At 33.5% G+C, this 26,323-nt stretch overlaps 2 protein-coding genes across 2 annotated transcripts in view; both read left to right on the forward strand.

Moving 5' to 3' along the window:
* The window catches only part of LOC140432723 (glutamate receptor ionotropic, kainate 2-like), a 100,469-nt gene that overhangs the window by 57,255 nt on the left and 16,891 nt on the right, over nt 1–26,323 (forward strand). The gene's annotated exons all lie outside the window — the stretch shown is intronic.
* Nucleotides 2,462–15,873, forward strand: LOC140432724 (uncharacterized). The gene is made up of 4 exons (XM_072520794.1): nt 2,462–2,601; nt 7,759–8,043; nt 10,212–10,421; nt 12,128–15,873. The coding sequence occupies exons 2-4, from the start codon at nt 7,773–7,775 to the stop codon at nt 12,628–12,630; spliced, it is 984 nt and encodes a 327-aa protein (XP_072376895.1). The 5' UTR covers nt 2,462–2,601; nt 7,759–7,772; the 3' UTR covers nt 12,631–15,873.

Here is a 26,323-nt window from a genome sequence, read left to right on the forward strand (position 1 = left end):
CGTAAAACCGATCGATATTAATCGTGAGATCGTTGAAGCTTACGGACAAAACATTATGAGTGATGGAATGGTAAGGAAATGGGTGAGAGCATTTAAAGATGGCCGCACCAATGTGCATGATGAAGAACGGAGTGGGCGTCCTTCGGTCGTTAATGAAAATTTGGTGCAGAAAGTGGACGAAAAGGTGAGAGAAAACAGACGCTTTACAATTTCATCATTGTCCGACTGCTTTCCTCAGTATTCTCGTAGTGTTTTGTATTGCATTGTTACCGAGAACTTGAATTACCGGAAATTGTGTTCACGTTGGGTTCCAAAAATGTTGACGGATTTGCACAAAACCCAACGTTTAGGCAGTGCATTGACTTTCCTTGAGCGGTACCACAGTGAAGGTGAAGATTTTTTAGACCAAATTGTTACTGGTGACGAAACGTGGGTGGCCTACGTCATACCAGAATCGAAACAACAATCCATGGAATGGCGACATTCATTATCACCCAAAAGAGTGAAGTTTAAGCAAACAATTTCTGCCCGGAAAATCATGTGCACAGTTTTTGTGACAGAAAAGGAGTATTGCTAGTGGAGTTTCTGCCTCGTAATGAGACAATCAATGCAGCGTCTTATTGTGAGACATTCAAAAATCTGCGTCGTGCAATCCAGAACAAAAGACGTGGCAAGTTGAGTAAGGGTATCGTTTTGCTGCATGACAATGCCCGTCTACATGTGGCTAATCAGACCAAAGATCTCATCAAATCATTTAAATGGGAAACTCTAGATCATCCTCCATACAGCCCTGATCTGGCGCCCAGCGACTACCATTTGTTCCAGCACTTGAAGAAACACCTGGGCGGTCAGCGTCTTCAAGACGATAACGAAGTCACAACATTTGTGATGCAGTGGTTAACAAGTCAGGCGACAGAATTTTATCAGGAGGGTATTCAAAAACTGGTGCCACGTTATGACAAGTGCCTCAATATTCACGGAAATTATGTAGAAAAGTAGATTAAGGTACAGGATTTCATGTAAAAATAAAATTATTGCCATATCTTAGCACGTCTTTTTTTAATTCCAAAACGGTACTTACTTAAGAAACAAGCCACAAGAAAAAATATCCCGTATTAGGGTGCTGTCTGGTACAAAGCATATAGCAATTATGCCAAAATACCTAATTTTAAAGATATTTATGTGGCACTCATAGATTACGAAAAGGCTTTCGATAAGGTACAGTATGCAAGACTTTTGAACATACTAAGAACCAAGGTCATTGATGGTAGAGACCTACATTTTGTAGAATCCTTGTATTAAAAGCAGAAAGCATTCACACGAGTCAATGGGAGATTATCCGACAAATTTTACATTCAAAGAGGTGTCAGACAGGTATGCATTCTATGCTCGCTGTTATTTATTATCTACTCGAAGTAAAAATCAATGGTGAACTGATTAATAATCATAGATCTGTTGACGACACTGTTATGTTAAGCAATAGTCTCTAGGGCCTTCAAGAATTATTGGATTGCGTACACATGACAGGAAGAAAACTGGGTTTAAAAATGAATGCATCTAAGACAAAATTTATAATAAACTGACGACAAAGCTACCCTATAGATGGATAAATAAAATATTGAGAGAGTTGCTCATTTTAAGTATCTGGGATGCTACATTACAGACCAACTAGACCCAAGTAAAGAGACCAAATGCATAATTAAAGCAACTCGCACAACCTTTCTAAAAATGAAATCATTCTTCAAAATAACCACAGCTTAGACCTAAAATTACGTCAAGGAATTGAATAACGTCAGTGTTGTTACATGGCATCAAGACCTAGACTCTGAAGGCTGATACGACCAATCGCCTAGAGGCATTTGAGATGTGGTTGCATAGAAGAATGCTCGGAATACTATTAAAGTAATAAAAAATTCATACCTGGGGCATGTTCTTTAAACAAACCGGTACATAATCGTTTAGCTTATCATGAAAGGTAAAATCGAGGGCTGCAGAGGAATTGGAATGAAGCAGATGGCAGGGCTCAAGAACATTCACGATTGGACAGGAATACGCAGTGCCGAACAACTTAGATTAGCGGAAGACCGTGAAGAACTCGCCAGTTTAATTGCAAACGTGTTAGGGGGACCTATTATGGTATTTAACGAAGAAGATAATGTCACTGCGATATCTCTTAGCACCTGTACTAATTAGATCATGTTTTGTGTTTAATAATATTATTATTTCTGAACTGGTCGAAATAATATAAACATGTAATTACAATTTCCGGGGATTATCCCAAAAAATTGTTTATTTAATCAATCGTGTTTATACACAAAAATTAACTTTTTTAAATGTATCTTTCTTTCGCTAATAGTACAATAAATTAAAGAAATAATATGTATGTACAAATAAATTGAAAGGTTTTTAAAAATAATTTCTATCTAAAATAATCAATCCGTCCTCCGCCTATGGACAGTCAAAAAAATAAATTAGTTTATAGAGCAAAAACATAAACAAACCCAGCCACAAGAAAATTATAATTTTATTAAAGTGTTATGTTTGTGTTAGTCGATATATTTTGGGACAAGAAAAACTAAATAAATTAAAGAATAATTTGAGGTAAGTACTCCTTTTAATTATTAAATATTAAAATAAGTTTAAATAATAATATTAATTATCATCGCTTTAATCTTAGTGACTATACTGAATACTGAACATTTTTTATGATTCAAAATCAAAGTATTAGACCATGTATATTGGATACCATATCTATAGAGATATGATTTATTTGGCACTTTTCTGTCATTTGATGGTACCAATTATAAAGAACAAAAAATTGAAAATATTAAATGACATTCCTTTCATTTCTTTTGTAATTGTAAACGTATATTATTAATCGCACCCTTTCCGTTTTTGCTAGGGAGTATATGAGGGTTTTTTGATAAAATTCTGCTATATTTGATTTGGAGAAGCATAGTAGCACAGTGTGTATGACATTAAATTTTAATCGTCTTTCTACAAGGTTGTTAAAGGCGGCAAACATGTGATTATTGGTACCTTCGCATTTCATCTGGAATGCTGAAGATCTGGACACACTAATAGTCCGAATTGTGGAAGTCTGTAACATGTACGGCATAAAATTAAACTGTAAAAAATCTTAGACTTGTTTTTAAAGTATTTTTAAAGTCTTCTTAATAATAGTCTCCCGTTTTATACCGCTCGCGGCTTTGGGAGTATATCAGGGTAGTCTGCTATATCTAGGGCCTACGGTATACAAGGAAGGTAACATGGCCAGTGCTACGCTTCAACCGCCTATTATTACGCCTGGTTTTACCCAAGGTACTCATTTTATTCAGGCTGAGTCGACCTGGGGCCTATAGACATTTTTTTAAAATGTCTAGTTGTTCTTGCCGGCGGTAGGATTCGAACTCCGGACCACCGGCATGCGAGGCAAGCATCCTACCGCTTGCGCTACGCAGGCCCTTCTTCATATCTTAAATTATTCAACGCGGAGTCAAACCCGGAAAACCAGAGAAATCATAAATATAGCTCCCGCGGAAAACTCAAATCCAATTTAAATAGGGTAAAGCACATAGTTATTGGAGAGTTAAGCTTTTTTGTTTTTAATATATGTATAAAATGATTACTTACAACCTATTTGCTAATAAACTTGGGTTTTCCTAAAAGATAAATTAATGCACTTTGGATCTATTGTTTGCAAATTCATTTAAAAGTTTACCATTTATTATAAAAAAAAATAGAATACAAAACAATACAGATATTGGACATGTTTGTGATAGTTATTGGACAAAAAGGAGGTAAATACCAAAAACAACTATTATTTAGGCATAGATAGTTACTTAGACATTTTTCTATTTTAGGTAAAAAATATATACGAGATTTACGAATTCTTTTAAAATATCATTACATATTTTTTTACAGTAGCTTGGTAAAGATTATAAAGTTAGTCAATTTCTGCTTCCGAATCATCACCCTCTAAACTAGTATTAGATTTTATAGAGCAATCACTATCAGATGCTTTCTAACATTTATGACAAAGGAAAATTTCATCTGGATCATCTTTATCCACGATAAATTCTCTATGTTTCGTTGGGATGCATTGCAACAAAAAAAAAAGAATTGACAAGTGTCACACTGAATTTGATGGTATTTTTACATAAGAAACAGCTTTTATTTTAGCAATAACCGTTCTTCTCGTTTTGTTTTTCTCTCTTCTTTCTTCTTTGCCTTTTAATTCGAGCTTACTTTCAAAAATTTCGTGGCATTTTTTTAATGTAATTATTGCTTGTCTGAAAACTTGTTCCTGCACTATTTGTCAAAATATCTTAAGGTGTTTTCATTAAATTCTCCACCGTTTTATTTATTAATATATCTTCAGTTTTATTAGTTGATATAACGTGAGTGTTATTCGTGAAATTATCTTGTGTCGTTACATTACTTTCAATCTTATTTTCTAAAACTTGGTCAGTCATATTCAATATTGTCGTTTTTTTTTTTCATTGGTGCGTGCACCAAAACGTCTACTGATAATATTGTTACAGAGTTAGTGACGCTGGTTTCTCAAGGAAGGTAAACTGATTTGCATCTTGATATTTCAAATCAATAGAGATTTCGTCCTGATCTGTGACTGTAATTTTTTAACATCCATAACTGCATCTTCACTACTGTTTTCAGGTTGATGATCTTTTATATGATTTGAAATTTTTGAATTATTTTCATCATCATCTGTTAATGTAATTGTGATTGCATCATTAATTTTAACTTCATTACTATTTTCAGATTGTTTATGGAAATATTGCTAAATTTTAAAATATTTTTGGAATCTGCTCATTTAACAATCGAAATTGAATTATTTTTTCTTCGCCAACAATTTTGGTACACGTTTTATAAATCCATTACTGAATTTGACAATAAAGGAACTTCCTCAGAATGATTTTTTTTTTCATATTGGCTATTAAATATTTTGAATAGTCAATTGCACTGGGGTTAAATGGATAGATTCCGCAAGCTCTAGCCATTCCTTAGTGTTTCAAGTTTTATACTTGTCTTAAGGGCTTTCTCCAGTACAGATGCAAAAGTAACCTTGTTGAGGACTTCTACTGGATGTTTTTCATTCCACTGTCTAACACATCGAAGTCAAGCTTCTTTTAAAGGCCGAAAAGCTACCACATCATAGGGCTGTAAAATCCTTGTGGCATTTGGATACACCGCAAATATCTCTATTTGTAGTTCACTGCATGGAACGCTCAGAGCATAATTGAGATGAGATGTATGTCCATCTAAAAAAGGATGGCGGGAAATTTTATATTGTTTTTTACAAGGTGCGGATGAAAAACGTTGAATGAAAATTCCCCATTCTGGGTTTAGTGATTTTGAAATTTTTTCTGGAAATTTCATATAGTGATAAATTATCATAGACACACAAGTATCACCACTTGCTGAAAACGAAAACATAATGGTTATATTTTCTTCTGGAGATCCCCTATCAATTGCATAAACGTTCTTTGAGCCTCGGTGCGCAAATACTTTTCCAGTGGTCGGATTAATCTAAAACCCAGACTTGTCGTCATTAAAAATCCTAGACGGTTCGGCTATTACATCTTTATATCCTTTTTTCTTATATAATGATTAATTTCTAATTTTTCGCACGCAAGCACTAGCTGACGTAACAGATTCGCTGGTTCTGTCTGAAAGTTCGTGATGCCTCGTAAAAATACTTAAAAACAAAATTTAATGTATGTAATGTAAAATTAAACTTCTCTTAATTCCTTCCTCCATTCTCCTTTTTAAATAAAGTAAAATTTACATTCATAATAGTTGTCTAAATATTGCTTGAATTCACATCTTACCTCACCAAAGTTTTCTCTTCATCTTCAGTAAGAATGGGCGAAGGACCACAAGTAGTTTTGTTCTCCGAATGTTTAATTCTAAATTCGATGGTCGATTTTTCGTTCACCAGATCTGTAGGATTCTTTTTTACTCAGAAAATCCTGCACAGCCTCTTCTATTTTATTTCTTTCATATTCGCCTAATTTCTACATTCGCTTAATACCCCAAATAGCACAGTACGTTTTGAGTACGTACAATTTTGGTACTGTACGTACATGATGTAAAATGTACGTTTTAAGTACGTACACTGGGGTACATACCAGTACGTACAGAAGAGTACGTACTATTACGTCTTAAGTATGTACCATGAGAAAGAAGAGCTAAAGGATATTTATTATGTTAGGTTATGTTAACCTAACCTAATTTATTTGGTTAGGAATTTTCCATCTCAAGTACAGTTTTGATGTGATGATTTATTGCAAGACAGTTTCATTTAGATTTTTTTTACTTATTTTTAGTGTTGTGCTTATAGTGTGGTTTCCTGTTATCTTATATGTAGTGATAAGAAGGTGGCGAAGCAAGAAATTGGACGATAGTTGAGGAGAGCTGGGGATCGCTTAAAAACTTTCAAGGAAAAGGAATCAGAATAAATTTAATTTATTTTTTAAAAAAATAATAAACATATATTCACTTATATTTACTTTTATGTACATAAATCATCATAAGTGTGTATAGTATGTACATAATATGTATATATATAGTATGTACTAGGTACATACCTTCAATATGTACTAGGTACGTACCTTCAGTATGTACTAGGTATGTACCATTAATTGCAAAATGTACGTCTTATGTACGTATTAAGTACGGACTTCGTACAGCAAAGTACGTACATTGTACATACTTTATGTCCCATCAGTACGTACTTAGTTTGTCTTATGTACGTACTTGTGCTTACTGGGACAATATCTTTTCTACCTATGCCAGTTAGAATCACAGTTATAAGACACCAGTAATTTAGTTATTGGACAGCTATCCAATAACTATTTATGATAACCTAACAAAACACAATTTACGGTAGACTAAATACATTACTACTAGATTAATGGAACACTAGTTGAAGTATTAAATAATATACAGTTATTTGACACATGTCTAATAATAGAATTAGGTGCAAATCTTTGATACAGTTAAAAGACACCTGCTTTTTAGGTTAAGAACCAGATTTAAGGCAAATTACATATAAACAACTTATTGTTTGTATATTTATGATCCTATACAACTCGCAAAAACTCCACGTAATTGTAGAAAAAAGATACCTATTATATGTTTCTTAAAATTACGATTGTTAACAAAGTATTAAGCAATACTAGTGTCCTCTCTCTTGTCGTTTCCTCATTGCTGAGGATCGTGATTTCCTACAATGCGGGCTGTCAATTCTCTCCATCTCTTGCGATTTTGGGCTGCTCTCATGGACTCGGAAAACGTCTCTCCAGTAGCTTTCTGTACTTGATCTGACCATCGGATAGGTGAGCGTCCTCTGCCTCTACGTCCTTCTACGTTTCCGCATACAATTAATCTTTCTAAGTTGTCATTGTCTCTTCTCGCAATGTGTCCACGTGCACTTTAACAATAAAATAAAATGTACATATCAAAGCGGAATGACAAGTACCTTACTGAAATGGAGTAGTTTGAGGCGCTCTCGACATCTGTTGGTGTGTAGTTGTATTTCAATGATTACGAATCTTGTTTTCTTCATTTATAACATAACTAGACTGTCCAATAACTATCCAATGTCCAATAAATATAGTGTTTACCCTACATATATAAATAAGTATATATAAATAAGTATTAAATAAACTATTGGTCCCTTAAATTTATCGTTCGTTTTCGTGGGTTGAAATAATACTTCTAAAAATATTTTAGTCTTTTAAAACAATATGACTGAAGATAAAAAACCTATTCCAATAACAGCCAAGCCAGTAAACCAATATACAACTCTGATAGACGATGACAAAAACACCTGTTTGCATCATTCGGCTGCAAGAGGGATAGACGAAGACTTCAAGAAAGGTATAAAATATGAAGATCTAAATTTACAGAATTACCTGGGTTGGACACCCCTGATGATGGCTTGTAGAAATAAACACGTGAATACAGTAAAAGTAATATTAGATCTTGGTGGAGATGCTACGAAAAACAATAAATTTGGTAAGTGTCACATAGTTAGTATCTAATTATAATATTCCCTATTTTGAAATATCAAGATTGCTTTAATTTATTGGATAAAGTGTCTCTATTACCTCATTTCTTCTAAGATTTAATTTCATAAGTCAGCACAGCACATGTTTTTATGTTTGATACATAATATCTTCGCAATTATTTTAAACTCTTTTTACTAATATCAAACATAAATTCTGTTAAAAAGACCACAGAATCTCCTTTTATTCCAGCACTCACTTCATCAGGACCAAGTGATTTTCCATTTTTTGCTGTTTTTATTGCCCATGTAACCTCACTTTGTGTTATAGATGGACCTGTTATGGCAATCGTTGTATAGTGTTCTACGCTTTCATCTTCAAATAATTTAGAATTTAATAATATATGCCCGTTTTTATCTTCTAACCTTTAAGATAGTTGTTTCCGTGTTTCCAGCGATATCTTTTAATTTCTTATACAAAAAGAAATGAAATATATCTTGTTCCTTTTTATATTATCTAATTTAACTCTATTTTTTTCAATAAAATTGTGTTTTCGCATGTTATCTTCTGCCTGATTATTGTTTGGATCTTCGTATTCGTTTTTTTTACTTTTCTTTGGTCCCTGAGTCTCAGTATTTCTTCTGTAATCCGTCCTTTTTTTAACGGTCTTTACTATATCTTTCATTCTCGTCTACTTTTCCTTAATACTTTTCGTTTTGCTCGATTTCAACTTTATTTTTTATTATTACTTGTATTAGGACTTATATTTTTGGTGTCTGATTGTTCAATGTTCTGTAAAATTGTTTCGAATATACTATAAAACCTGTCAATTTTGTGATCAACGTCTATCTTTCTATGTAATTAAAATGGCATATTAGTGAATGATCATTAATTTTCATCTATCTTAGGCCAATACATATCAGGAGTTCTGTATGTTCTAATATGCGTAATTTTACTTTCGTCCACGGTGCTATTTAAATGTGATCAATTAAGTGAATTCTGATTTGTAAAATCATCCAGTTCGGAGTCCATATCGTGGTAAAACCTTCTTCTTCTCGATATGCCTATCTGTGACGAATGTTGGCGATCATCATGGCATTGTTTATCTTATCTACAGTAGCGCGAAGAAGCTGTACAGATGTTGTGTTAAACCAGGTTGTGAGATTCTTTAACCAGGATGTTATTCTTCTTCCTGAACCTCGCTTTGTACATATTTTTTCTTGTAGGAGTGCATGTGTGAATTCATTTCACATAATGTTTCAGAAGTACTGTAGCTTTCGAGATTTGATGGTGGTCGTACTTTTCGGTTCTTCATTCTACTGAGGATCTACTCATTTGTCTCTCGGTAAGTCCAAGGTATCTTAAGTATTCTCTGATATAGCCACATCTCAAATGCTTCCACTCTTCTGCACATATCTTCGTCATAGGTCCATGATTCAACACCATAAAAAATAATAGAGAAGACTTAGCATCGCAGCGTTCTTGGTGCGTCATCACCTTTTCTGCTGGGGTTTTGTGGATGTGGAGTTGGCATTCTGTTATCTTTTTCTGCTAATTATCATAAGCTTGGTCTTCTTTACGTTTATGTTAAGTCCATATTGTTGAGTGTAATATGTGTGATTTTGTTCATAAGGATATACTACGGTGTCATCTATATCTCTGATGCTATTTAGCCGGTACTTGTTTAGTAGAATGCCGTTTTCAGTTTAGTTTCGATAAATAGTCTTTCAAAGTAACGATTGAAGATTCGAGAAGACAAATTACAACTTTGCCTCGTTCCACACATGATTTTTACATATTCGGTGTGCTTACCTTCAACTCTGAGATTTGCGGTCTAATTCCAGTAAAATCAGACACATGGCAATTGACGTCTCTGCATCTCTGGAATAAGACTTGTATTTAGAGCAAAGCCTCTCTCGTATCAATAGCATTAATGAACCCGAACTGGAGAAATCCAGAAATTATCTTTAGAAATAAATTTAGATGACTCATGAGGCTTATCGTACGGTATTCTTCGTATTTTTTGGCTCCTGGTTTTTTGAATATGCAATAAACTCAGACTTCATTCAGCCGTTCGGTTGGTATTTCTCCAGAGTTGTATATGTTGTTGAGTGAAGCACCCTCAAGGCGCTTAATCATATTTATAAGCATATTTATGAACAACATTAAATATTTTAGGTACTTCTGTATTCCTGATTAGCGTTGCCGGGGGAAGTCTGGAAATAGTTACGATCATTTTAGAAAATTTGCTTTCTGGTGGCATATCAAAGAGAGTTATGCAGAAAATATTTTCTCCACTATCAATGGCAATATTGTTTCGGAATCGTAACATATTCGAATATTTGGTGCAGCAGAATTTTGATCTGAACATGACTACACCATTAACAGGTTAGTATGTGTATAAATGATACCAAGTTTAACCGTCTATATAATGTATATTTAAAGTTATGTTTAAAAATCGTACATTTTAATTTAAAAGTGTCTTTTTTTTGTGTTTTTTATAATTTTCTGAAGGATACAAAAAATTTCATTCCAAAGTGGTTTCCACACTGTATAATTTCTAAATTACAGTTTGTAATATTTATAACACACCCTTCTTTTTCTTTTTCTTTTTATGTAAACATGACTCTGTCTGTTTTCCAATGTGCCTCCAGTAAGTTGTCGTTCCAACGTTTTCGTGGTCTTCCTACTGATCGTTTTCCTATTGGAGAACCGTCTCTTGCCTTTACTACTCTATTTGTTGTCATTCGGCTTATATGATCATTCCGTTCTACTCTTCTATTTTTTACCCAGTTTTTGATTTTCTCCACCTTGCATCTACGTCGAAAATCTGTACTTCTAGCTCTGTCCCATAGTGATTACCATCAATTTCATCTAATCAAGTATTTTCATCTCTGCTGTTTTTAACATCCTTTTTGTCCTTTCTGTGTCAGATCGTGTTTTTGCCGCGTATGTCATTATTAGTCTGATAACTGTTTTGTTAATTCTGCCTTTCATTTCTTTCCCGATATTTTGATTTGTCCATATTGTTTCATTTAAGCAGCCTGCGGCCCTGTTTGCTTTATTCACTTGATCTTCCACTTCAGTTTCGACCTTTCCGTAGCTAGATCATGTGATGCCTAGATATTCAAACTACATCACTTGTTATCTTATCTGACCTTCCAGCTCCAATTTACATCTTAGTTAATTTGCTGTTATAACCATGCATTTTGTCTTTTTTGGGGAAATTAACATGTTAAATTTTCTGGTGGATAAATTAAATTGGTACAGCATACGTTGTAAATAGTCTTCACATTAAGAAAGTAGAATTGCGTCGTCTGCATGGCAGATTATTTCAACTTTTTTTCTCCCATTTGGTACCGTCTTTTAGTTCTTACTTTTTTTATTATTTCATCCATAATCAGGTTGAACAATGGAGGGCTCAGGGAATCTCCCTGTCTTATCTTATTGCCAGCTTCAATAGGGTGGATTAATTCTTCTTCTACTTTTACTTTTAATGTGTTGTTTTGGTAGATATTTTCGATTATTTTGAATATGCCTAGAAGTATTTCTCTTGCATACAATAAGTGAATAACGTCCTCTAAGTTGACCCTGTCAAATGTCTTAAGGTCCACGAAACATAGATATGCCTGTTTGTTGTATTCTAATGATTTCTCTTGCACTAGCCTCATTATAAATATAGCGTCGGTGCATGATCTTCCCGACCTACAACCTTGTTGTTTTTCTGCTATTGTTATAATTTCGTTCAGTTTATTTGTTATCACTTGGGTTGTTAATTTTAGTGTTAAGTTTAATAAATTCATTCCTCTGTAATTTTCCAGGTCCGATTTGTCTCTCTTTTTGAAGAGAGGTACTAGTATACTTGATCTCCAACAGACCCTACAGGATATAATTTATTTAGATCAGGTTTTTAAGAAGCTTTTAAAAATATAAAATATACAGGGTGTTCCATTAAAAATAAATCTTATAAACCAGGCTTGCATGAGTCACATATATATTTAAAATTGTTTAAAAGCGCATGTTAATATATAAAAGAATGTTTAATATTCTTTTGTCGATGTCGATTAAAGATTACATTTTTGTTTATTTTTCAGGTATTACCCCATTGATGTTTGCATCAGCAATGGAAGATAACTTTGCATTTTCAATACTGCTCAAAAACAAAGCCGACCCGTCGATAAAAAATTATTTAGGAGACACAGCAAACGACATAAAGAAATCAAGGTATCAAAAGCAGGAACCTTCCAAGAAACTAACTCCTGCTGAGATGATATCAAGGAGCCCCCACATGGCACCTCCACAAAATTTCCTATCTCCACGTCCCTCGTATTTAAGCCCTGCTCCACTGATCTATGTACGACGGTCCTCTGATACGATATCTCCCAACTCTACACTCTTTGTCACTACGCCCAATATGACACCCATAGCCCCAATGAACACACCCCAAATTTTCTTTCCGTCCAATTTTTGTCCCAATAATTTTATGGCAGTTAGTCCTGTACCTGTAGCAAATTATTTTAATGGAGTCACAGATTTTTTGAACATGAGAATTGACCAGTCGACCGGGGAACTGGTTTTATCCCCTAGCATGAATTAAATTTTATATATTGAGTTTTAAATGTTTTTAAATTTACAAAATTAAACTTAAGTTCTGAAAGTCATTTTAAATTGAGGAAATCGACTTCTGAGTTAATTATTTTTTAGATAAATTATAATCGTTTAAGGCTAAAATACGTCTGAACCCTTTCAGGTCCAATTTATTATTAGGGTTTACTAAATTCAGAAATAATATATTTTTTGCTAAATTTCATATAATTTTTCACTTTATATGAGGGTCCATTCCAATGCACAATGAGTCTAAATAAATCAAAAACTGCGGAAAAAAATGTTTACTTACAAGTCATTGTGGTGAAATTTGGTTAAACAATTACGAACTTTAACAAAACATAAATGAATATGACATTTAGTGGAAAATACGTGAGAGTTTCCTTTACAGCCAGTGTTTTTACAACGTGTAGCTTCTTTTTGATCAGGATAGTGATGAAATAAATCGGTTTAAATTTCTCTGAATAGTCTTTATTCGCATGAAATTTTCCTGGGCATTATTATTGAAGAGTTGTCACCTGATGGTCTTCCTCGAGATCTAGTCAGTGGATTTAGTAGATTCATTTGTAAAAGAAAGTCATCAATTGCCAGTTTAAACTAAAGTAGATCCATATCTTTTGAAGGTTCATTTTTATTTTTCATTTCTGTCTTATTTTTAAATCAACTATTTATGCAAGCAAAATCCACAGAGTAAAAAAATATTCGTAATAGCCATTACCTTGATTTGATATTAATTCGATAGTGGAATAAAAAAAGCTTGTGCAATTTTTTCACCCCACTATTTCTGTATTATAAAGTTTTATACCTTTTGGCTTTTTAATTATGTTAAATACCTCTCGACTTCATTTTTTTTGTCCTTGCATATAAAATTCGATTCCATTACAACTGGTTTATGATCTTGCCAGTGACATATTCATTAATTACTTCTTCACTAAATGCCCTTTATTTCTTGTTTAATTTTATTTATTTTTATTTCCTTTTGAAAGGGCGATTTTAAAACCTATCCACTCAAATAGTTCCAGCTGCAATTTTTTTTATATCTAGTTCTTCATCATTATAATAATTGTTTTCTATAACAATTTTCTATTTACCTACATAAATTAAACAATTATATATACCTCGTTTACAAGGTATTGCTTCTGCCATGATTGAAAAATTTCAACTAACGATACTACCCTTCTTCTTCTTGTAGTTCCTCCTCCTATCGAAGGTTGGCTATCATCACAGCTATCCGTACCTTATTGGCGGCTGCACTGAAAAAATCTACTGAGCTGCAACTATACCACTGTCTTAGGTTTCTTAACCAGGAAATTCTTCGTCTTCCTATGGATCTTTTATCCTTGATTTTACCTTGCATTATGAGAATTAATATCTTATATTTCGCTCCTCTGGTAATGTGGCCTAAATATTCCAGCTTTCTTGTTTTGATATGCTTTATGACCTCGCAATTCTTTTGTAGCCTTCTTAACACTTCTGTATTTGTAACTCGTTGGGTTCATGGTATTTTCAAAATCCTTCTATAGCACCACATCTCAAATGATTCCAACTTCTTTATATTATCCACTTTTAGTATCCAGCTTTCCATTCCATACAACAAAGTCGAGAACACGGCATCTTAAGGCATCTTAAGACTCTTATCCTCAGCTCCAGAGAAAGGTCTCGATTAACAAACATTGTTTTCATTTTTATAAATGCTTGTCTTGCAATTTCAATGCATGTCCTTATTTCTCTACCTTGGTCATTGTTTTAATTTACCCAGGTTCCCAGATATTTGTAGTTATTCACTCTTTCTACTTGTTTTCCCTCGATATCTAGCCTTCCTACTGTATGTTGCTTAGAAATTGGTTTTCGTAACGTTCATTTGTAGTCCATATTTTATACTGCCTTGATGTAATCTATTTACTAAGCGTTGCAGTGCTTCTAGACTGTCTGCAAAAACAGCGGTGTCTTCTGCGAATCTTATGTTGTTCAAGATTTTTTCGTTTGTTGATATACCCTATTGTTCCTCTGATATTGCTTCCTTAAAAATAGCTTCGCTGTACAGATTAAATAACAATGGGGACAGCACGCAACCTTGTCTAACACCTCTTTTGATTTTTGTAGTTTCTGTATTGACATGTTCGATTCTTACTTTTGCTTTTTGATTCCAGTACAGATTGACAATAACCCTTATATCTCGACTATCCACACTCTTTTCTTTTAACAGTTTTACGAGTTTCGGATTCCGTACTCTATCAAAAGCCTTTTGATAATTTATAAAGCAGACATAGAGATCCTGGTTCATATCTAGTCGCCTTGCGCGAGAACGTTAAAAGCGAACAAAGCCTCTCTTGTTCCTAGTCCTCCTCTGAATCCAAACTGGGTGTCATCTATATCTTCTTCTATTTTTTTTTGTATAGTCTTCCATATATTATTTTGACAAAGTGAGTAAGAAATCTTAAGTGTGTGGCTTATTAAAGGAATTTTTCTGTGCTGGGAGCATTCTGTCGCATGTACTGACTTTGGTAGTGTTAGAAACGTGGACAGCAACCAATCTTCAGGTATTACTCCTGTTATATATGCTTTGTTGAACAGATCTAAAAGTATATGCAGTGTTTCTTCGTCAATGCATTTAATTAGCTCAGTGAGTATCACCCAGCGTAGTGGGATACTATCCTACAAAAGTACTAAGTGATACATTTGTGTTTAGTAAATCATTGCGTAAAGATCAAGCAGCATAGGTAAATAATATGTAGACAACCAGCATTATTTAATTGAGATATAAAAGGTGCTTAAGGTTATGTCTATTGTAATGAACAAGGGACTTGAAAGGGTTAAAGTGCGTTTCTTTAGAGCGGTACTTATACTTTCAAGTGATAATATTTTTTATATTTATATAATGAAGTCATGTAAACGTTTTTTTAAATAAAGTTATAAAAGACTGTTTTCGGAGAGGATTTAGAAATATTCCATATTGAAAGTAAGTATGTGAAGTCAAGCCTTGATTATGTCCTTCTCCTTTCCAGTTAGTATATTTTATGAAATTTGAAACCCCTTTTATGTTGAACTTACTCAGTTTCCAGTTACTGTCACTAACCAACTAACAACTTATTCACGTGTCTTTTAAATGGGCAATACATGTACCAGCAGGAAGACATGAAGTGTTTTAAGATGTATATTAATCGCACACTAAGCTGGAGAAAATCTGCAATCTCTTCTAGATCGATTAATTTTTTAAATATAAGCAATTTTTTAATGTAACATATGTGATCAAAATCGTAAATAAAGAGGGAAATTGAAAAAAACAATATTCATTCTTGTATGTTACATGTCTCTACTATTAGTATTTTTTATAAAACTCACTAAACGAATTCGTTGATTACGCTCAATAGGCTTTTCAGCCATTTTTTTCGTACTATTTGTTGTTAACAAGCATATTAGGTTAGGTTAGTAAGAATAAAGTACCTATGAGCATATACTTAAAATAAAGAAAGACTAAAGAAAGGATATATATATTAAAAAAAAGAAATATGAAAATTGGTAATAAAGTTCTTCAATTGGCAAATCAATTTTTTAATCGATTATTATTATGATTACTATATTAAAAGGAACAACGAATCGGTACCGTTATGGAGTATGCAGGAATGATGCACGCTATCAATTCAAAACACTACACATTATTTTATAAATTTTCCAAAGCCTTAATTTCTTTATAAACCATCTCATGCTATACCTACAATATTTGACTTACATTAAATACTATTCAGTACATGAATTTTTCATTGTTAGCCTTAAAAACTGATCTATTTTATTGAATATTCACTAATAATTATTAGAGCAATTTACTTTCGTATTTCTTAAGTCATAGCATAGTAAAATATTCGTTGTCGCGATAATCCAAAACAGTCGTATATTCATGGAATAGTGAACTAAATTTGAACATAGTAATAATTATAAGTTTACTATATTGCTAAATTAATGTCTACTTACTACTTAATCAAGTGTTCAAAATGTCATCCGTTTTAAATTGACAGTATCCTAAAGGAGAGTAGAATGCGTCTATTACATTTCCACATGTTTCTCTAAAAATTAATACAAATTCATCGATAATTCAGTTCTGAATCATTTGGTGGTTTAGTTTTATAAATTCTACTTTTTAAGTATCCTCAATAAAACTAATCTTTAGGATTCAAATCGGGTGAACGAGGATCGTTTTAAATTAAAAAAATTTAATACTACCTAATCTACCAATCCATCGTCCGGGTGATTCAAATAACATTTATTCCAAAATGGAACAAAGCTCCGTATTGTTGAAACCATATGTTATTAAAATTTTTCTCCAAGCTTGTTTTACTGGTTGGCTACTTCACTATAAGATTTTTTTCTACCACCTTAGCGGCTCATCATTAAAACAGTAATTCGCTCTTTTCATTAAAAAGAAATTTTTATTGTAGAGTATTTTTATTAGAAGTTATTAGTAGGTACAATTTATTTTACCAAACTTTTTAATAAACGTCAAGTTATTGTTACTTTTATGAATTAACGTCACAACCACAGTTACATATGGTTAAACTCCTATTGAAGTAAGTATTCGAACAATAACACAATATACAGACTGTTTCAGATCAAATCTGAAATCCATCTTGCAAAATAGGCTTATCTCGGCTTTTTTACAATTCGGACCATTCATTTAAGAGATATTTAGGCGTTTCCAGACTTTTGGTCCACCCTATATATTATATACTTTATATTATTATATTTATTTTTTACTTTAATTAGATATTCGGACAAAAGATAACGTATGAGATAAAGTATTACGTGAATTATGAGTAAATATGTCAAATAATTGATTGTAAATAGTCAGTTTCCGATCAAAAAATAGAGAAATAATAATGGATGATAATAATATAGAACGTGATTTTTATTTTCAAATATGTATTTTAACAGCCCAGCTCTACTTACTCCCTTGACGACGATATGGATGCTACAGTTATGCAACCAACATTTCACTAAAAGGCGAAACAGACAAAAATGATTTATATTTGATATTATACAGTAAATTTAACCGTAAATTAGAAGTTATTCAATTGGTATGAACTGTTATTTAAAAATATTTGATCAAATTAACTACAATTACAATATGCAATAACAATCATTTAGTAGTACCATTTATTTCTTTAATTTATTGGTAAACTTTTTGTTTTAAATGACCCCCTAATAAATAATTCAAAAGATTAAATTAATGAATACGAGGATTGCCTTTTAATTGTCATTAAAAACAAACAAGTTTAAAACAGAGGCTTTTATTGCTTTTCGAATGATTCGCTTTAAGGTCTATACATATTTGCATACGCTCAAATCAAACATGAAAACACTTGCTCCACTCTGAAGTTGATACCAACAATTTCTTTCGATGGTCAAAATCGCTGTCAACGCATCTTTATTTAATAATGAGGAGCAAGAAAATCGTCATTATACATTTTCCATCAATCGTTTGATTGATGATTGATTGACTAAAAATATTTATTAGTTGTTTTAGGTGCTGTGCGGAAACTGGCATCGTTACACTGGTAATTTCTTTTAACTCATGCATATATCTTTTGCATATTCCTGTAATTTGGTTGATCCATGGACGGTTGATCCATCTTGTTGGCGATCTTCCTCGTTATCTTCGGCCTTCTACCTTTCCTTGTGTTCTGCGTCTGCATGTCTAAAGTGTTTTAATTGTTGGAGATAGACTTTACTGAAGAGGCGTTTGCTGATTTTTAGTTCATTTTAAATTGAATTAACAGTCCGTTGGTCGGTCCACGGAATTCGCAACATTCTTCTCCGACAGAACATTTTAGTGGCATATAATCTTTCTTCTCTCCGCTTATCGTAGGGTCCAGGATTCACATCCGTATACCAGTATTGGAAATATTAAGCAGTTGATCAACCTCACTTTTAGAATTCATAAAATTTGAGATTCCTTTCATATTTTGGCCATCTTTCCTAGAAATATGTTTACAAAACTGTTTATAAGATAAATAGTCTTACAAATAGTTTTTTAATAACAATTTTGATAAAATGTTAAAATTTTGTTAATATATCTTAATATCTTCTTTACTTCTTGCTGTACCGATAAAATTTTCTACGTTATCGCAGGCTTTATTCCACATCTCATTTTTGGCTTTATTTACCTCTTTTTTACTTCTTTGTTTAAGCTGTTGTACTGTTCTCGATAGTAAGGGTCCTTTTTTGCTAGCCATTTGTTATACATATTCTTCTTCTTCCCCACAAGATCTTCTATTTCTTTATTCCACCATTCATTTCTATTTTTTATGCTATCTACTTCTCCAATAGCTTCCATTGCAGCTTCGTCAAGAGCTTTCATAATTTCGTTGTACGTATTAATTGGTGAGGAGTAACAAACATCGTGCAATTTCAGATTCAACCTCATTCGATACAGAAACTGGGTAGACTCATTTTCAAAACCTTGTAGATTATATCTCTTTGTTGAAATGTCTTGCAGTATCATTGAACTTTCGTTTTCATTTTGTCGTTGGCTTCCTTTAAATGTAAATAGTAGTGACGCTTTAAGCAAATGGTGATCAGATCCACATTCTGCTCCTCGATGGGCTCTAACGTTATTAACCTTTATTGTGGAGTTTTCTTTGCATATACAGTAATCGATTATTGATTTTAAATTCCTCGTTGGCTGAATCCACGTGAATTTATGAATATCCTTGTGCTGATAATATCCATTCATTATCTTTAAATTCATATGATCGCAGAAACTTATTAATCTCTCACCGTTTTTATTTATTTTTTCTTCTCCAAATGGACCGACCACTTTGCTATTTACTTTTCTTCCGGTTCTAGCATTTAAGTCACCTAGTAGAATTACTTCCTTCCTAGTTCCAATACTCTCTACCAGGTCCGTCAATTCGTCGTAAAATTTATCCTTTACCTCGTCCTTTTCATCTTCAGAAGGTGCATATGCGCCCACTATCACTATGTCACGTCCTTTTAGCTTCATCTCAACTTTTATTAGCCTTTCGTTTATTTATTCCCAGTTCTTAATATTTCGTGACAGCCTTTTCTTTATCAATATACTTACACCTGCTGCTGCTCTTCTGTCTTTTCCTACTCCCCTATAGAAATGAACAAAATCTTTAAACTCGTCTGTCCCTTTCCCTTTCTTTTTTGTTTCTGTAAGGACTGTTACATCTAATTGAAATCTCTTAATTTCTTTCAACACCTCATCAAGCTTAGTCCGAATACCTTGCACATTCCATGTTCAAAAACTCATTAACCTTTTTCGTAAGCTGGGTCGTTTTCCGTTAAGACCGTCCGGCGTTTTCTTTCTAGGATTTTTTGCAATACAGTTTTTCTCCGTGTGATGGGGAGCAGGCCCATCGCCACAACCTCCAATCCTGGTGGACCGGGAAGATTTCTGTAGGGGCCTTCTACCCTTAGCCGAGTGGCCCCAGTTTTTGGGCGCTGGAGACTCGCCCTCACCCTTCTCATTCTGAGATAGGATTTGCTGACTATGTGTTAGTTTTTCTATACTTTGAGACGTTTCTTGGTATTTGTGATACCCACATATCGGCATCAGTGAGTACCCCAAGATCTAAAGTCAGCCGTTTCACCCTCCTCCTTTCTCAGAAGTTTGTTTGACTCTATATTATACATATACAAGACATCTAGTAAAATTTGTATAAAATTTTTGTAATAAAAAACTATTGTTTTTTCACTTTCTGGCTTACTGATGTAATTATTAGTTACGTTATATGAATTAAAGCTTTAATAATTTCTTTAGATTTATACGGACATAAAGTGTGCGTTTCGTTTTATTTTTCAAAAATTTTATTTCGACTTTATTGTCATATGCACATATAAATATATTCAGGCACCGACGTATATAGAGGAAAATTTATCGACCAATCAAGCGAAAAACATTAAAGCGTCATAGCATCCAACAAAGAACCCATAAAAGGTCGGTACGATTGAAAACATTAGGCATACCCAGTTGAGAAACAGCGGGGGTCCAATTGTTTCATATGCAAAGAGCCTTACCGACCGATGAGAGTCGATTTCAGAAAATGTAAAGGTGGAAGTAAATAAATGGAACTGTTAATTTTCATCGTTATTTAATAAACCTACGGCTTTGTCTTTTCTTTTACTGTGAATGGGTTTCGTTCCTGAAGTGTCCTATTGATTTTCGTTTTATTACTTTTTCATAACTTCTTGTGGAGTAATATCTGTCACACTTTTTCTACAGTTTTGTCCTTCTCTTAACAATTTCTTGGAATGCTTCTGCCATTAGTCGATTCTCATATAAGTAGTATATTATTTTTATTTGCTTTGTACTTACCTTAAGTGCTTTTGTTGTGTTCTATTCTTGTTGTGTTTTTTTTTTGTTTTCCATCGTATACTTCTATCGTATACATTTTGTTACATCTACCTCAGTGTTGATTTGCGTCTTCTTTTTCTGTCTATTTCTTTTTGAACTCCGTACTTGCATCATCAATAAGTTGCATCTTTATTGTCCTACGGTTTAAGCTATTTTACATAAGTCTTATGTAAAATTTTATTTCTGTGTCTCATGCAAAATATTTGTGCGCTCCAGAAAATCTCCCTTACAAACCGCAAAAACGGCTGCCGCCACCAAGTTCAATATGATCACCAAATGGACCCCATAATGGTCGGAAGCTCAACCAAAGCCAATTCTACCTTGCATCACAGATTTGACCTTACATGTAAGACGTGGTTCACACTTAACCTTATTGGAACTCAACATGGTCGATGTGCCTGTATGTTGCACAGATGGAGTAAGCTATCATCACCGTCATGCAGCTTCTTTTCTAAGGGTGGAAATTTCTAAAAACCGTACCAGGTTAACCCATTCCTAGTGATGGCTGGCGTGTGTTGAATTCAGGGTAGAGAATCCGAGCCTATTTTCCCTTAGAAGAAACAGGTCCTGTAAATGGATGCCTTCCTGTTATCCTACCTACCAACTAAAACCATCCTCTCCTACTTGTGCGCAGTTGACTGTCGCACGTACCATGCTCCGAAAGTGGGATGGCCGCTGTAAGGTTGACGACAATTTCGGAGCACCCCCTTCTCTTATCTAGATCTAATCTCTGTCGTTGGTCCAGCTGGTGTTTCTCTTTTTCTTCTTTCTTTTTAATTACTGTTCGGATGTAATTATGTACGCTATTCCATCCCTCCTTACTTCATGTCATCTTCACGATCATATCTCTCACAGTCACAGGATTCATACTTATTTCTCTATACGTGCTTTTTCTCTCCACTATATAATACACTTCAGCATTCTGTGAGTAACATTGTCAGAGTATTGGCAGTGTAGACATTTATCTGTGTCTGACTTTCTCAACCTATGAAGATACGCCATAAAATACCCATGTCCTGTGAGCACTTGCGTCAGGAAGCTGCGGTGTCTATCAAGCACATGACGAATGAGTGCCAATAGCCAGCGTACGAGGGCACTTCCCAAGATTTCCTGTTTGCGATGCCTGAGTCTATTAACTACTTAAACAATCTTGATGTTTGTCTATAAATTAGATATGGTTAAATATGTTTATATGGGGTCAATTTTAATTTAACTTGTTTATTGTAATATCATAAATGAGTCGAAATGCTATACGCTAAATAAAATAAATAATTACTACTCAGTCTCACGTAGGTTAAATTCTCAAAATATTAATGAAAAGCCTTCAAACTTAATCGAAACTAGGAGTATGACCCACGCGAGAAAAAACTGATAAACTGTAACACAAAAAACTATGTAGGAAATGAAGTGAGTTAAACTGATTGTGAGTAAGTCTAATATTTATTTCTTTGACCTTGATAATAAAAAGTTCAATCCCAAAAAAATAATGAAATAACGACGCCACTGGAATTGTGAAATTCGACAGTTAAATAGTTCACGGTATCAGATTTGACTTTTGACAGTAAAGTAAAATGTGCTTAAATAATTGAATCAATCAAAATTATTTTTTTCAGTGTGAAATTTTAAAAATTTGAAAATATTTGATAATTTTGTTCATGCGAGAATTTTTGCGGGTAGCGGGTAGACACTTTTCTACGATCCCGGTAGAGAATAGATCTACTTGAAGGAAGCAACCCTGCCAACGCGAGCCATGCTTTGCTCTCAATTCCCTTCCCTTTGTACTTCTAAAATCTAGTTACCTATTTCCTATCCCTCCCTGGTGAAGGGCAGCAGCTATCATCAGAACCAGCTCAAGGCGCAAAGGAAATGATCCTAGACCGGCTTGAAACTGAAATACTTCAAGCATGACTGGAGCAGTTTGAATGGTTGTGGTAGTGCGATGGGAAAGGCAACGGGAAAACTACCCCTATATATTTCTCACAAATCTAAAAGGGAGACGGAAACAAGAAAATGGCCCTCAGTCCGGCGGTTATCACCGCTATTATTTAATCTGTATTTGGAATATATATTCAGAAAAGCATTAAACGAGGTTTAAGGTGGAATTAAGATTAACGAAACCAACATAGAGAACATCAGGTACGCTGATGATACCGTCTTAATAGCAAGCAATGTACAAGAACTGCAAAATATAATAAATGTGGTAGTTCGTCAAACTAAAATTCTAGTATTTTCAAAGATACCAACAAACGTACACTTGTACGCCAAGGGACAAATAATAGAGAAGGTAACTTCCATAAAATATTTGGGAGCAAATATTAACAGTCACTCATGAACATAAAAACCTTTTACGTTTTCTCTGTTTTGCTGTATGGCTGTGAAAGTTGGACAATGGACTCTGAAACAGAAAAAAGAATAGATGCCTTTGAAATATATATATGCAGACAAATGCTGAGAATTCCATGGATACAAAAAGTTACCAATGGTGAGGTACTTCGGCGCATAAGTAAACAAAAACTATTATTCAGCATAATTAGAGAGAGAAAAATACAATACTTGGGTCATGTGTTGAGAGGTGAAAGAAATAAATTACTACAAATGATATTGGAAGATAAAGTACAGGGCATAAGATTAGTTGGAAGACGCCAGAACTCGTGGCTGAAAGACCTGAGAAGATGATTTGACCGCTCATCCACAGAAATCTTTCGTGCACTAGTTTCCAAAGTTACAATTGCCATTTGGATCGTCAACCTTCGAAAGGAGACGGCGCAATAAGAAGTGAATTTTTGATGATTAATTTGTTAAATGGTTGCTAATAACTTAATACCATTAAATATATATTATGAAGTGTTCCCTTAACACGTTCAGCTCCGTCCCTTTTTTTAAGGGAAAACAGTGGGCCACTGAGATGTATTCGTGTAAACTAATTAATTTTTAAGGTACACTCTAAAAAGTCATTTATAATAAATATGGATACAAAAAAAATTAATTTGGTCACAAAAAAAACTCACCGCGTGAGTCGCGTTGGTGGTCACAGGGACCAAAATGTGGCAGTTGAACTTAAAAAAGATAATAATCTGATTGAAAAAAAATATAATTATGAACCTAGATAACTAACATAAGTAATTATTAAATGGCAAAAACATCAAGAAAACAAACTAATTACCTAATTTTCAATTTCTTCATGAAAATGTCTACAACAATTTTCTAAGCACAATCCCGGATGTTCAGGGCACAACGCACAATAAAACAATGAGTCCTTTCTTTCTTTTTTAGTTTGCCAGCAATATTTACACTGTCGTCGTTTTGTAATACCATTAGCTGATTTAGGGCGATGGGATGGCAAATGAAACGTCAAATTTTTCTTGATTTGAGGGATTTTTGAGTTTGGTCCCAAAAGACTATCAATCACCAACAATTGAAAGTCATATAATGGCATTTTTGTATTAGAATTGTTATAGAAATAGTATGCGTTGATTAGCTTAATTTAAAAAATATGTATGCCTATTTTTTTGTACCACCTCATAGTTTTGTGTTCGCAACTATAATAATTTAACATCTGGTTGCCTAAGTCAATGTCACCTTTGTTTTTGTTATATTCAGCGACTAAACGGGGCTTTTGTTTATCAATTCCTTTCCTAGATATTGTTGGAACCAATTCATGACCAAATTTGGAAGAGATCATTAAAATATCTCGCTGATCTTTCCATTTACACACACATACCCCTTTATTATTGTAAGCACTCACCAGTTCATTTTGTTTTAATTTTCGATAAACAACTTCGTGTTGTTTTTCCGCTCTTTCCGTTCTCAATGTTCCTGTAAGATAAGTTTTAACCGAAAGTAGTTGTTTACACAATGGAACACTATTAAGTATAAAAGTTATCCACATATAAGGAGTGACCAACATTTAGTTTCGAATCCATCAAATTTAGCACTACTTTTTTCGGATGATTACGTCCTCCAACTACGGGGTCACTAGCTCCACTATAAACTAATATGCGTTGAATCTTCCCGGTACTTTCTGCCAAAGTATACAGTTTCACACCATATGTGTGTCGTTTGCCCTTGAGAAATTGACGAAAACTAAGTCTTCCTCTCCATAAAATCATAGATTCGTCCAGGGCTAATTTTATTTCTAGATAATAAAGATTCTCCAGTTTACTATTAAAAAAATCTAACAATGGAGATATCTTGGCATATCTGGACTGGTTATTGTTACTATTATTGTTAAAATGTAGGTCACGCAAAATTAACATAAAGCGATTTTGGCTCATATATTGTCCAAACACTGGAATACTAAATAAATGATTTTTCTTCCAATAATCATTCATACGATTAATTTTTATGGTTCTCATGTGAAATAACAAACCAAGAAAAATTTTAAATTCTTCTACAGTTATATCCTTCCAAGCTGCAATTCTACTTTTCTCAGATTTACTTTGAGAAAGAATATCAACGGCATATAAATTGCTATTTTGAATAATCAGGTCATAGAATAATTCACATGCCAATAAATTAAAGTAATCAATAGGATTGCTGCCACCCACATTAATTTTCATAGCAAAATAAACCGATGGGATTGGATTATGATAATACAACAAATTATTGGAAATATAATAATATAATCTAAATACATCTGGTGATTCTTTCAAAGCTTTCCGATGCTTTTACTTTTATTACTTTACAACCTTTTCTTACAGCTAATTTTGTCGTTTTCGAGCACGTCTAGCATGAATATTTGAAAAGTAAGCAATGAAATTGAGGATTTCATGTTTTATCATCCAATTTATCAATGAGACAAAAGATATTTTGTTATAATTTGTGAAAAATCTGCCGAGATAACATTCATACATTGTCATATACTCAGAATAAAATTTAACATCAAAATTCGAAAACCAAACACAAACTCCAATATATGCCAGTGTTTCTAAGCGGCCAGCAGATATTTGTTGTAATTCGTGAAAAATCCGCTGAGATAACGTTCATATATTGTCATATAGTCAAAGACCGCGCGACTCGCGTTGGTGGCCTCTGAGGCTGTATTCACTGAACACGACAGTCGCGTTGTCGTATAGGTATCGTTGTATAGATCAATTCCCAAATTGAAAAAGTAACTGTTAGTGTCCACCTCTTTATTAACAGTGGCGCAGAACAGCAAGGTATCAACGTCAGTTGAAAAAATCTTTATTATCTGTAAAGATTTATTACCTTTGACTTTAAACTGAAACTGATGACCGTTTCTTGACACGACGTTAAAATGACATAAATTATTATCTGATGGGCTTTGGTGTATATCTTTTCAGAATATTAA

This window comes from Diabrotica undecimpunctata, chromosome 1 (assembly GCF_040954645.1).
Source record: "Diabrotica undecimpunctata isolate CICGRU chromosome 1, icDiaUnde3, whole genome shotgun sequence".
In the NCBI taxonomy this organism is placed as follows: Eukaryota; Metazoa; Arthropoda; class Insecta; order Coleoptera; family Chrysomelidae; genus Diabrotica; species Diabrotica undecimpunctata.

Excerpts from the sequence above, each read along its gene's own strand:
- LOC140432724 (XM_072520794.1), top strand. The coding sequence starts at position 7,773 with ATGACTGAAGATAAAAAACCTATTCCAATAACAGCCAAGCCAGTAAAC. Across the intron at positions 8,044-10,211 it reads TACGAAAAACAATAAATTTG|GTACTTCTGTATTCCTGATT; the intron begins GTAAGTGTCACA and ends TAAATATTTTAG. Across the intron at positions 10,422-12,127 it reads CATGACTACACCATTAACAG|GTATTACCCCATTGATGTTT; the intron begins GTTAGTATGTGT and ends TTTATTTTTCAG.